The sequence below is a fragment of the Branchiostoma lanceolatum genome, chromosome 9, assembly GCF_035083965.1.
Source record: "Branchiostoma lanceolatum isolate klBraLanc5 chromosome 9, klBraLanc5.hap2, whole genome shotgun sequence".
Lineage (NCBI taxonomy): Eukaryota > Metazoa > Chordata > Leptocardii > Amphioxiformes > Branchiostomatidae > Branchiostoma > Branchiostoma lanceolatum.
In genome coordinates, this window is record NC_089730.1 from 20,450,725 (window position 1) to 20,463,800 (window position 13,076).

General features: G+C 42.7%; 3 protein-coding genes across 4 annotated transcripts; all 3 read left to right on the forward strand.

The window, feature by feature from the left end:
* Positions 1–379: 379 nt before the first annotated feature.
* Positions 380–3,593, forward strand: LOC136442314 (zinc finger protein 436-like). The gene is made up of 2 exons (XM_066439101.1): positions 380–494; positions 1,482–3,593. Exon 2 carries the CDS (start codon positions 1,484–1,486, stop codon positions 2,423–2,425), a length of 942 nt encoding a protein of 313 aa, XP_066295198.1. The 5' UTR covers positions 380–494; positions 1,482–1,483; the 3' UTR covers positions 2,426–3,593.
* A 182-nt stretch (positions 3,594–3,775) lies between these two features.
* Positions 3,776–6,844, forward strand: LOC136442286 (zinc finger protein 665-like). 2 transcript variants are annotated; one of them, XM_066439062.1, is made up of 2 exons: positions 3,776–3,892; positions 4,887–6,844. In XM_066439062.1, the coding sequence occupies exon 2, from the start codon at positions 4,889–4,891 to the stop codon at positions 6,308–6,310; it is 1,422 nt and encodes a 473-aa protein (XP_066295159.1). In that variant the 5' UTR covers positions 3,776–3,892; positions 4,887–4,888; the 3' UTR covers positions 6,311–6,844. The 2 variants fall into 2 exon arrangements, with proteins under 2 accessions (XP_066295159.1, XP_066295160.1); XM_066439063.1 differs by having other exon boundaries at positions 3,780–3,960.
* A 689-nt stretch (positions 6,845–7,533) lies between these two features.
* LOC136442316 (zinc finger protein OZF-like) lies at positions 7,534–9,988 on the forward strand. Its single transcript, XM_066439103.1, has 2 exons — positions 7,534–7,637; positions 8,173–9,988. The coding sequence occupies exon 2, from the start codon at positions 8,175–8,177 to the stop codon at positions 9,084–9,086; it is 912 nt and encodes a 303-aa protein (XP_066295200.1). The 5' UTR covers positions 7,534–7,637; positions 8,173–8,174; the 3' UTR covers positions 9,087–9,988.
* The last annotated feature ends 3,088 nt before the right edge of the window (positions 9,989–13,076 follow it).

The following is a 13,076-nucleotide window of genomic DNA, read 5'->3' on the forward strand; positions in this document are numbered from 1 at the left end:
CATGCACTTTTCGAAAATATCATTCTACCCATTTTTCTTGATTCTCTCTCTTTCTCAAGAAATAAGCTAGTTCGGAGTTGCTACAACGCATGTGCAGTGTCAAAGGTGAAGGCCCCCGCGACGGAAACAGTGCTCGCCTCACATTGTCTCGATTTGCATAACAACGCCCAGACGGGTCTTGTTTCCGTCGCCGGGGCCTTCACCTTTGACACTGCACATGCGTTGTAGCAACTCCGAACTAGCTTATATAGTGATCGTAGACTAGACAGTTGTTTAAACCGATGTACCAGAAAAGCTATCACGTTAGAGTAATGTGGGTAATCAGGTTTGTCAACTTTCACCTTTGCCTCGCCCCAAATTTGACCTGTAATTTCACACATTACGCCTGTCCGCCATTTTGTGCCGTGCGAGGAGTGGGTCATTTCTGTCCAATCTGAGGGGATATTCAACTTACCTCGACTCTATATCAACTGTAAACGGTTTTTGATAGACAGGTAAGATGTTTTTCCCACCACCACCAGCCATGTTGTGTTGTTGTTGTCCTTGTTTAACGTCTATTATATCGCTAGACGTGGTCTCTTGGTGCTGGGCTACGCTTGGGTCAGCTACGAGTCGAATGTCTCTCTATGTATCTAACTCTTGGTGGCTTGTGCTTGCGTGTTGCTGGAAGTGTTTCAAGAAGAGCGCATCGAGTCTGTGCGTACTCTCGATGTACTGGGAGAGAGTTAAGTACAGCTTCTTTAAATCTGCAGGTATAGGGTGAACATGGTGAGGGGGACATGTGGCCAAGAGGGTATTTTCGTGTAACTTTTTGTGAACAACATATCTTAGCACCCTACCTTTATCAGCTTTTTTGGAACTCCATTGGCCATTTACTAGAGTTGACAAAAGAATAATTCAAGGAGATAACGGATCGTTGTGGAACAAGCCCATTTGAGTACTAGTACGCATGTGCAGTGTCAAAGATGAGGCCCCTGAGACGTAAACAAACCCATCTGGACATTGTCCTGCAAATCGAGACAATGGAAAGACAAAAAAAAGTTTACAAGCAAGGGACCTTCTAGCCTGAGTACCAGCCTCCGTAGTGACCACTGGCTCAAAACAAATCGCTTGGTATTTAAACCATGGATAGCAAGAACATCCTGGAAGGAGATGAAGGATTGATTGATTGATTGATTGATTGATTGATAGCAAGCGATTTTTTTTTACCCAGCGGTCACTACGGAGGCTGGTACTCAGGCTAGGGGCCTTCCCCTTTGACGCTGCACATGCATGGGCTTATTGGTTTGATACATGGTGGAAAATTAACATGACTAGATTCTAATCACATATGTAAATAAGGAACTGATTTGCATAATTGGGCTTTAAAACATTTCACATGGGTAACTAAGAAAGTGGGTAAGACAAAGAGGTATCAAACACTCTTTTAGTACAGCAAGGTGACTAAGCTTCAATTTTGATGATTAATTGTTTCTCATTAGAAATGGACGACCGAAGACGCGAGATTCCTGTGGACGATCTACCGACTGCACACCCTGGGAACCAGACAGGTAGCAGCGGGACAATGGGCACCGGAAAGCAGCAGGACAATGAGGAGGGCATCCCATACGAGGAAACGTGCGGGGTAAAATCTTACCATCCTCCCGTACAGAGTCGAACAGAGCAGACGGACAGGCTTGCTGTGAAACGTACTGTGGACAAACCCTTCGGATGTACAGAGTGCGAGTACAGGACAGCTTTAAAAGCAAATCTATTAACACATACAGGTGAGAAACCCTATAAATGTAACCAGTGCTACTATTCTGCTGCACAGAAAGGCCATCTAGAGCGACACAGGGCTAAGGACACTGGAGAAAAACCCTACATGTGTGGCGAGTGTGGATACAGGACGGCCGACAGGTCTTACCTAACCGTACATATGCGAAAGCACACAGGTGAAAGACCCTACAAATGTATCCAGTGTGACTATTCTGCTGCAAGGAAAAGCGATTTAGACCGACATATGGCTACACACACGGGAGAGAAACCCTACATGTGTGGAGAATGTGGGCTCAGGACGGCTGACAGGTCTTCTCTGTCCCGGCATATGAAAACACACACAGGTGAAAAACCCTATAGCTACAAATGTGACCAGTGTGACTATTCTGCTGCAAAAAAAGTCAATTTAGACCTACACATGGCTAGACACACCGGAGAGAAACCCTTCATGTGTGGAGAATGTGGATACAGGACGGCTGACAGGTCTTACCTAACCCGGCATATGCGAAAGCATACAGGTGAAAAACCCTACAAATGTGACCAGTGTGAATATTCTGCTGCACAGAAAAGCAATTTAGACCGCCACATGAGAAAGCATACAGATGAAAAACCCTACAGATCTGACCGCTGTGAGTATTCTGCTGCAAGGAAAAGCAATTTAGACTGACATGTGGCTAAACACACGGGAGAGAAACCCTACATGTGTGGAGAGTGCGGGTTCAGGACGGCTGACAGGTCTTACCTAACCCTGCATATGCGAAAGCATACAGGTGAAAACCCCTACTAGTACAAATGTGACATGTGTGACTATTCTACTGCACACAGAAAGAGTATGAAACTTCACAAGAAGACGCACACAAGTTAGACGCCATCTGTAGTTAGAGGACGGGTTTTAGGCTTGTCTTAACCTATCAACATATAAGAAACCACTACACGTTTGATGTGCAAAACATTTCAAATTCAAGTGTACTTAATGTGATTATTATTCTTTATGGGAAAAATAAGAATTTCGTCCCACAAGCAAATCACAGTTGCTAAGATGTGTGTTATACCAATGGCTATCTTGACGACGGTGTTCTCAATAGCAAAAGTTACGGTACATGCTGATGTCCATGTGAATATTTTACGTTGCTCCTCATTCTGGAAACCGGATGTGTGATGGAATACTGACGTTCCATGATAATTTGATCGATTACTGTATGTTTAACATGATGACAACATGGTGAACTTGTATTTAAAAGTACTAGACTCTGCATCATGGATTAATGCAGCTCCAGCGATGACTAATAGCATCGGTATGGCCAGTAAAGAACATTATAATTGATTGCCCAGCAACTATTTACAAGTATTGTGTGCATTATTATTCATATGGAAATTTGGAACGTTTCTAATGAGCCCTGTATGAAGCAGGCCATTTGATGTCGCGAACGTTTGAATATTTGCACAAATTATTCTTCCCGTGTGTGTATAGCAAGATGTTACGTATGTAGCTGTTTTAAGTTATGAAACGTTTGATAGTACATTGATGTATTGATGTGACTTTATACTCTCGTTAGAATATTCAAGTTGTCTAATGACACTTCTTTCGATGTTATGGTGCTAAAAGACAAATGCATGCAATGCATATCCGTATTAACTAATAACAATACATAGTAGGCACATACGATAGATAGGTGACTCAAATTTTAGAGCATTGATAGGAGGTACAGAGAATATAAAGATACTAAAACCAACCGATTTGAACTGATTATACAAGTTTATGTGTATTCTTATAGGTCTCATTGCGAAATGTACTACTATGTATAAACAACTATTACAGCATGAACTTTTCAAAAATCTTCTCCTATCCATTTACTTGATTGTCTCTCTTACTAGATAAGTATAGTGATCGTAGAATAAACAGTTATTTAAACTAACACCAGAAGAGGCCGCGATCCGGCGAGAGATCTTCAGGGACACAATCTGGGTAATCAGGTTTATCAACTTTGACCTTTGCTTCGTGACTGTTTGACCTGTGATTACGCCTATCCGCCATTTTGTGCCGTGCGAGAGGTGTCATACGTACCTGTCGATCTGAGGCGATTTTCAACCTAATTCGACTCGATATCAACTCTGAACGGTTTTTGATAGATAGGTAAGATATATTTTTATCACCATCTTTCGCCATATTGCGTTACCACAGAAGCTACTTCAAATCTGGGGGTAAGTTGAAAATATAATCATATGTGTAAGTATTGTAGGGTGAACATGGGGAGGGGGGCATGTGGCCAAGAAGATGTTTTCGTGAGTGTGAACAACATAACCTAGTACTTAAGCAGCTTTCTTGGACGTCCAGACCACAATTTCGCAGCCACAATGCCCGTTTGTTAGTCTTGGCAGGAGATTAGCAGATGAGATGACGTCTCGTTGTGCATTTGGTTTGTAGAAATATAGCTTATGCACAGGGAAACATTAACAATAGCGCCTATGTCACATTTGCTCGCGGCAGCTCACAATAATATATATTTGAATATATATGTGAAATTTCCATCTTAAAGTAAGCTCCCCGGCAGCTTCGGGCCGTAATTTCGCCTTTTGTCGCAAAATCACACGAGGTCGCGAGGTCACATCAGAACTTCATATCTAAATGTATTACAACTCTTCGGACGTGTCTGAGCTTACCTCTCAATGGTACGCCCGTGCGGTTTTCGCCATCAAGTTTATGACAAATCTACCTACAATTTGATATAAATTCTAAATGCGTACCACGAAGAGAACTTATTCTACTAATTCCAGTTTGGTGGGAAGTTTGAATGGGCCAAATGGGACGCCATTTTCCGGTACGTCGCAAAATTGCTAATTTGCATAAAATGGCCGAAATCTATTGTCGGTAGGTCGTTTCCCTGTGTTATGTGACGTTACGATTCTCATAGCTGAAAACACATCACTAGATTCTATGCAAATGTAGTACTAATTTGCATAAGTAATAATGAAGTTTTACCGATTAGTTGCTTTCCATGATTAAACTTTAAGACATGTGACATACGTAACTGAAATGTGGTTAAGATGAAGATGGTAAGAGGTATCAAGCACTCTTTCAGTTCATCAAGGTGGTAATGCTATAGTTTTAACTGATTTATTGTTATTAGAAATGGACGACCGAAGCAGCGAGATTGCTATAGACGACCTACCGACTGCACACCCTGTGAACGATACAAGCAGCAGCGGGACAATGGGCACGGGAAGGCAGCGGTGCAAGGAAAGGGACATTCAATGCGAGGAAACGTGCGGGGTAAAATCTGACCATCCTCCCGTACAGGGTCGAACAGAGCAGACGAATGAGCTTGCGGTGAAACATACTGTGGACAAACGCTTGGCGTGTGCGGAGTGTGACTACAGGGCAGCTAAAAATGCTGACCTATTAAAACATATCAGAAAACATACAGGTGAAAAACCCTATAAGTGTGACCAGTGCGAATATTCTGCTGCACAGAAAGGCAATCTAGAGCGACACAGGACTAAGCACACTGGAGAAAAACCCTATATGTGTGGCGAGTGTGGATACAGGACGGCCGGCAGGTCTAACCTATCCGAGCATATGAGAAGACATATTGATGGGAAACCCTACAAGTGTAGAGAATGTGGATACAGGACAGCTGGCCGGTCTTCCCTAACCGTGCATATGAGAACACATACTGGGGATAGTGGCTTCGTATGTACCGAGTGTGGCTACAGGGCAGCTAAAAATGCTGACCTATTAAAACATACAAGAACGCATACAGGTGAGAAACCCTACAAATGTGACCAGTGTGAATATTCTGCTGCACAGAAAGGCAATCTAGAGCGACACTTGGCTAGGCACACTGGAGACAAACCCTACATGTGCGGCGAGTGTGGATACAGAACAACAAACAGATCTACCCTATCCGAACATATGAGAATACACACTGGTGAGAAACCCTACATGTGTGGAGAGTGTGGATACAGGACGACTGTCAGGTCTTACCTAACCCTGCATATGCGAAAGCATACAGGTGAAAAACCCTACAAATGTGACCATTGCGACTATTCTGCTGCAAGAAAAGCCGATTTAGACCGACATGTGGCTACACACACGGGAGAGAAACCCTACATGTGTGGAGAGTGTGGATACAGGACGACTGTCAGGTCTTACCTAACGTTGCATATGCGAAAGCACAAAGGTGAAAAACCCTACAAATATGACCAGTGTGACTATTCTGCTGCAACGAAAAGCGATTTAGACCGGCATATGTTTAAACACACGGGAGAGAAACCCTACATGTGTGGAGAGTGCGGATTCAGGACGGCCAACAGGTCTAACCTATCCGTACATAAAAGAAAACATACAGGTGAAAAACCCTACAAATGTGACCAGTGCGACTATTCTGCTGCAACGAAAAGCGATTTAGACCGGCATATGTTTAAACACACGGGAGAGAAACCCTATATGTGTGGAGAGTGCGGGTTCAGGACGGCTGACAGGTCTTCTCTGTCCCGGCATATGAAAACACATACAGGTGAAAAAAACTTCAAATGTGACATGTGTGTGTGACTATTCTGCTTCACAAGGAAAGAGTATGAAATTGCCCAAGAAGAAACAAGTTAGACACCAATGTGTGGGGATTGCGTGTTGAGGACGGCTTTCAGGCTTGTTTTGACTATGCATATAAGAAACCACTACACGTTTGATGTACAAAACATTTCAAATTCAAGTGTAGTTAATGTGATTATTATTCTTTATGGGAAAAATAAGAATTTCGTCCCACAAGCAAATCACAGTTGCTAAGATGTTTGTTATACCAATGGCTATCTTGACGACGGTGTACTCAATAGCAAAAGTTACGGTGCAGGCTGATGTCCATGTGAATAGTTTACGTTGCTCCTCATTCTGGAAACCGGATGTGTGGTGGAATACTGACGTTCCATGATAATTTGAACGATAACTGTATGTTTAACATGATGACAACATGGTGAACTTGTATTTAAAAGTACTAGACTCTGCATCATGGATTAATGCAGCTCCAGCGATGACTAATAGCATCGGTATGGCCAGTAAAGAACATTATAATTGATTGCCCAGCAACTATTTACAAGTATTGTGTGCATTATTGTTCATATGGAAATGTGGAACGTTTCTAATGAGCCCTGTATGAAGCAGGCCATTTGATGTCGCGAACGTTTGAATATTTGCACAAGTTATTCTTCCCGTGTGTGTATAGCAAGATGTTACGTATGTAGCTGTTTTAAGTTATGAAACGTTTGATAGTACATTGATGCATTGATGCGACTTTATACTCTCGTTAGAATATTTAAGTTGTCTAATGACACTTCTTTCGATGTTATGGTGCTAAAAGACAAATGCATGCAATGCATATCCGTATTAACTAATAACAATACATAGTAGGCACATACGATAGATAGGTGACTCAAATTTTAGAGCATTGATAGGAGGTACAGAGAATATAAAGATACTAAAACCAACCGATTTGAACTGCTTGTATATGTTTATATTCCTATAGGTCTCATTGCGAAATGTACTACTATGTATAAACAACTATTACAGCATGAACTTGTCAAAAATCTTCTTTACCCATTTTCTCGATTGTCTCTCTTTCTAAACAAAAATTATGATCTTAGAATAGACACAGGTGTAATAGACAGTTGCTTAAACTAACACCAGAGGAAGCCGGGATGAGGTGAGAGGCTTTCAGCGACACAGTCTGGGGAATCAGGTTTATCAACTTTGACCTTTGCTCCGTGACAGTTTGACCTGTGAGTCCGCCATTTTGTGCCGTACGAGGTTGTCATTCCTGTTCAATCTGAGGCGATTTTCAACCTAATTCGACTCTATATCAACTCTGAACGGTTTTGGTAGATAGGTAAGATATATTTTTATCACCATCTTTCGCCATATTGCGTTACCACAGAAGCTACTTCAAATCTGGGGGTAATTTGAAAATATAATCATATGTAAGTATTGTAGGGTGAACATGGGGAGGGGGGCATGTGGCCAAGAAGATGTTTTCGTGAGTGTGAACAACATAACCTAGTACTTTATCAGTTTTCTTGGACGTCCAGGCCACAATGTCGCAGCCACAATGCCCGTTTGTTATTCTTGGCAGGAGAATAGCAGATGAGATGACGTCTCGTTGTGCATTTGGTTTGTGGATAGCTTATGTGACGTTACGATTCTCATAGCTGAAAACTCATCACTAGATTCTATGCAAATGTGGTACTAATTTGCATAAGTAATAATGAAGTTTTACCGATTAGCTGCTTTCCATGATTGAACTTTAAGACACGTGACATACGTAACTATAATGTGGGTAAGATAAAGATGGTAAGAGGTATCAAGCACACTTTCAGTTCATCAAGGTGGTAATGCTATAGTTTTAACTGATTTATTGTTATCAGAAATGGATGACCGAAGCAGCGAGATTTCTATAGACGACCTACCGACTGCACACCCTGTGAACGATACAAGCAGCAGCGGGACAATGGACACGGGAACGCAGCAGGAGACAGAAGAGGACATTCCATGCAAGGAAACGTGCGGGATAAAATCTGACCGTCCTCCCGTACAGAGTCGAACAGAGCAGACGGGAAGGCCTGCGGTTAAACGTACTATGGACAAACGCTTCGCATGTACAGATTGTGATTACAGGGCAGCTTCAAAGGTGAATCTATTAATACATGTAAGAAAACATACAGGTGAGAAGCCCTTCAAATGTGACCAGTGCGACCATTCTGCTGCAAGGAAAAATGATTTAGACCGACATGTGTTTACACACACGGGAGAGAAACCCTACATGTGTGGAGAGTGTGGTTTCAGGACGGCTGAGAGGTCTTCTCTGTCCCGACATATGAGAACACATACAGGTGAGAAGCCCTTCAAATGTGACCAGTGTGACTATTCTGCTGCAAAGAAAGCCAATTTAGACCGACACATGGCTACACACACGGGGGACAAACCCTACATGTGTGGAGAGTGTGGATACAGGACGGCTGACCGGTCTCACCTATCCGAGCATATGAGAAAGCATACAGGTGAAAAACCCTACAAATGTGACATGTGTGACTATTCTGCTGCACAGAAAAGCAGTTTGAATTTGCACATGGCTAGTAAACATTCTGGTGATAAACCCTACATGTGTGGAGAGTGCGGTTACAAGACAGCCAAAAGGTCTCACCTATACGTGCATATGAGAAGACATACAGGTGAAAAACCCTACAAATGTGACCAGTGCGACTATTCTGCTGCAACAAAAAGCGGTTTAGACCGGCACATGACTACGCACACGGGAGAGAAACCCTACATGTGTTTATAGTGCGGGTTCAGGACGGCTGACAGGTATCGCCTAACCCTGCATATGAGAAACCATACAGGTGAAAAACCCTACAAATGTTGACATATGTGACTATTCTGCTTCACAAGGAAAGAGTATGAAATTGCACAAGAAGAAACATATAAGTTGGACACCATGTGTGGGAGGTGGAGGACGAATTTTAGGCTTGTCTTGTCTTTTCTATACATATAAGAAACCACTACACGTTTGAGGTGCAAAACATCTCAAGTGTGGTTAGTATACAGGACTACTCACATGTCTTGCTCTTCTGGACATATGGAAACATATACGGGTGTGAAGCCCTTTAGTTTTTAATTAAACTCATCAAACTTCAAAATGTGACCAGTACAAATATTTCACTTCACGAATAGTTACCTCAGAAAAACAGTCGGCTAAAAAGAGTGGACACAAGTTCCTTCATGTGTGAGGAGTGTGGGTACAGGACGGCTTACAGTTATACTACTCTGTCTTGGCATATGAAATTATACCAGTGAGAAACCCTTCAAGTGTGAGCATTGTAACTATTCTGCTAGATCTAAAGATACTTTAGGCCAACAAGTGGCTAGCAGAGAACTTAGTTTTGAAATACCTTAAACATAAGTTACTTTTTAGGCTAGATCTCTGTGTTAACTATGTTAAATGTTCAAATCTTATGTTGTATTGGTTCATTTTATTTGACAATTATGCTATGGTTTGTATTGGTATCTTTGATGCGTTTGTAAGCAAGTAACAAAGATGTGTCTACTTGTGCTGTATCTGCCAAGATTGTGTCTCTGTTAGCCGCTGTCTTTATTGTCTGGCTGACCCGTTAAATTTGTCGTCATTGTTGTAATATAAAATACAAACCTACTGTATAGCAAATAAAGACAAATTGCAGAGTTGTATTTGGCAAGTATGTTCTTGTTATACCTATCAGTGCTCTTGTTGTGAAGGGAAAGCACATACATCCGAAACTACTCATTGCCCTCAAAACTGAATCAGCTTACAGATGTGATTTATGTGGCCATTCCCGTATAGGGGTGTTTAGCCATAGTCGATGCTGTAGGGCTTATGTGAATTAGAATTTTGCCATGGTCAATGCTGACCGACTGAGGCCATAAATATATATATACTCAGTAGCACAAGACATGATAGGTGGCGCTTTTGTGAGAGGCCATGGCGTTACATGGACATCTCGCTGGTGACTTGACAGGGGATCCTGTTTTTTGTCAACTCGAAGTTGACGATGCAATATAATATTGGGCGCCAGGAGGAGCTGATTGTTACCATGGCGTGGAAGTACAAAAAAAGTGTTACGATCTTGCCCCATATCTGCTTAGGGATTGACCTCGATGCCAGCACTCTCGCGTGCCAATACGCATTTCCTACTTTCCAAGCAGATGCAAGGATCAGTGTTTACGCGAGTTTTTGCAACATTTAGTGATTCTATCAAGTAGTTCACCTTTTGACGACTCGTCTCCTATGAGAAAATGAATCGCTACTAAAAGGATGTGCTAAACCGTGCAAAAACAGACGTAAATCACTGAATCTGATCCTGACATCTGCTTGGAGATTGCGTATTTCATGCCCAAACCTGGAAGCCAATAGAGCGATCAACATGAATACAGGATTAAAGACTTACTCCTTAAGCTTGCCGCGGGCCGTGTCTCAAGTATCAGTGGCCTCAAGGTACACTTCCTGACATCAGAGAGAGTACTTTGAGGCTAAAGCTACTTAATTCAGTGATTCTCGGATTTAAAAAAAATACTTTTCTGTATAATCGACATGAAAACAGTTTGAAAGGAAGGTCTATATACACGTACACACCGTTTCAGGGAGGGGATATAGACATATGCACGCCCCCCAGCCCCCCCCCCCCCCCCCAACACACACTCTGTTCTCACGATGTCCACTTGCGAATATTTTACCTTGAAAAATCTCAAGACCAACTAATCAGTACAACTGACAGAAGAAGTCAATCCTCAGAGTGCACTACATGATGTCACTGACAAATGACGTGTTGTGTTCATTCTAGAGCCACTGAAGAAGATTGACGGATGTCACTCGAAACGTTAGGAACTATTCTCTGCATCATATCCAGTTTTAGAGATTGATTTACGTGGAATCTTCATCACCGTACTGTGAAATATGTACGGTGTTCTCAGTCCCATCGTTAGTCACTGACGGAAGACAGTGGATGCTGTCTGAAACGTCTGACTGTTTCAAAATTTTATCCAGTTGCTTGAGTAATTACTTTTGGCGTATCTTATTTCCTGGACGTCTAACCTTCATCAACGTACTGTGAAATATGTTTGGAGGGGTAGGAAGTAGATTAATGTGGTCTAATTGAGTAAGACGATCATCATTAATGCAAACTTAAGAGCGGCCCCCCGGCACGGAGCCAGTCTCAAATATCCCAGCTTAATCAATTTCCTGTCCGAGTTTGTAACTCCTGAAGTTTCCCGTCGACAGATTTACCGCCCTGTTAACCTGCTCCTGTCGGCGGTTCCAACCTCCCGCGGTTTCCGACCTTTCCTAGAAGAAATCCAGAAGACAGGACGCTCATTACCTGTCAGCTGAGAGAAATCAGATTTTTACCAGTCATCGTTTTCCAGAGTTCTAATGATGTGCGGGCGTTGATGTGAAGTTGGCGTGTCCCCAGCCGCTTTATGCTTCCTACATCGAAGCCTTTCCAATAAGTTTTAATGTTAAAATGTTACTTGTTTGTCGCCTGTAGTCTTGAAAAACAGCCCGACAAGAGAAGAGAATTCGAAAGAGCAAAAGACACACACATACAAAGGCATAAACACACACAGACACATACACAAACATTTCCAGGTCGTCCCAGCCAAGACTATAAGCATGAAGTATTTTCCAGCCACGAGTCACAATGATTCCTGATTCCTTTTTCTAAACATTTTCGCTCACCACCCTCCCTAGCCTCCCCAGTAGTAATAGTCGACTGTCCCCAAACGTCGCGTTCCCTCCCTCAGGATCATTCCTGGACTGTCCCTAGAAGTTCAAGTTTATTTCCGAGGCTTTGTTCACGTTCACCTGCATCCCCCAGGATCATTACTTAACTGTCCCCAAACTTTCATGTTCCCTGCCTCACGACCATTCCTGTACTGTCCCTACACGTCCAAGTTCACCTCCAAGGCCCTGCTCCCCCGCGGTGCCGCTCCGGGCTGTTTATAATTAAACCTTGACTTTGGTTTGTAGATCAAAGATCAGCGCGGGAAAAAATACCTCCCCAGCAGAGCAATGATTGACAGCTGGAGGGGACGACTTGTATTTCACAAGCAACCGCGGCTGAACTTGGGGGGACATTCTTCCACATGACTCACGTCTTGAAGACTCCAGCGGCGGAAGTCTTCACTGTGATAAGGAGTTTAGCAGGGTTCTGAGAAAGATGTTGAAGGCTTGCCTCACATCGCATTGCGCTGGTGCTAAAATGCAGCGATGTCATCGCTTTGTGGCCTCTACCAGGCTCCGTCCTATCGCTGGGAAAATAGTAGAAATCAGCCGAGGTACTCCGCTATACAGGTAGGTCCGCTATACAGTCAAGTTCCATTTCAATTCCGTCCATCGAAATGGAACTTTACTGTATACCTACTGTATACCCTGTATATCGGAGTACCTCGGTTGATTTCTACTATTTTCCCAACGATAGGACGGAAGCCTGGTAGAGGCTAATCGCTTTGGACTACTGTGTATGTGTGGGAGGGGGTGTGGGTGTGTTCATCGTGTTATTAGTTAGTATTCGTATATATGTAATTACTTCTTAAAATTTGTTTTAACTGTACCCTGGACGTGTCGGCCTTGTAAAGGATATATCGATCGTGTTGCCGACAACACTCGGAACTCATTCTATGAATCTTAATACTTTATTAGATAAATGAAATTCTAAAAAATGATAATAAAACGCGGCTTTCTTTTCTTCGGCCAGATTACGACAATGCCATCTAGTCAAATTGAATCTGTGCTGACAGATAC

Coding starts and splice junctions, on each gene's coding strand:
- LOC136442316 (XM_066439103.1), top strand. CDS start 8,175: ATGGATGACCGAAGCAGCGAGATTTCTATAGACGACCTACCGACTGCA.
- LOC136442314 (XM_066439101.1), top strand. CDS start 1,484: ATGGACGACCGAAGACGCGAGATTCCTGTGGACGATCTACCGACTGCA.
- LOC136442286 (XM_066439062.1), top strand. CDS start 4,889: ATGGACGACCGAAGCAGCGAGATTGCTATAGACGACCTACCGACTGCA.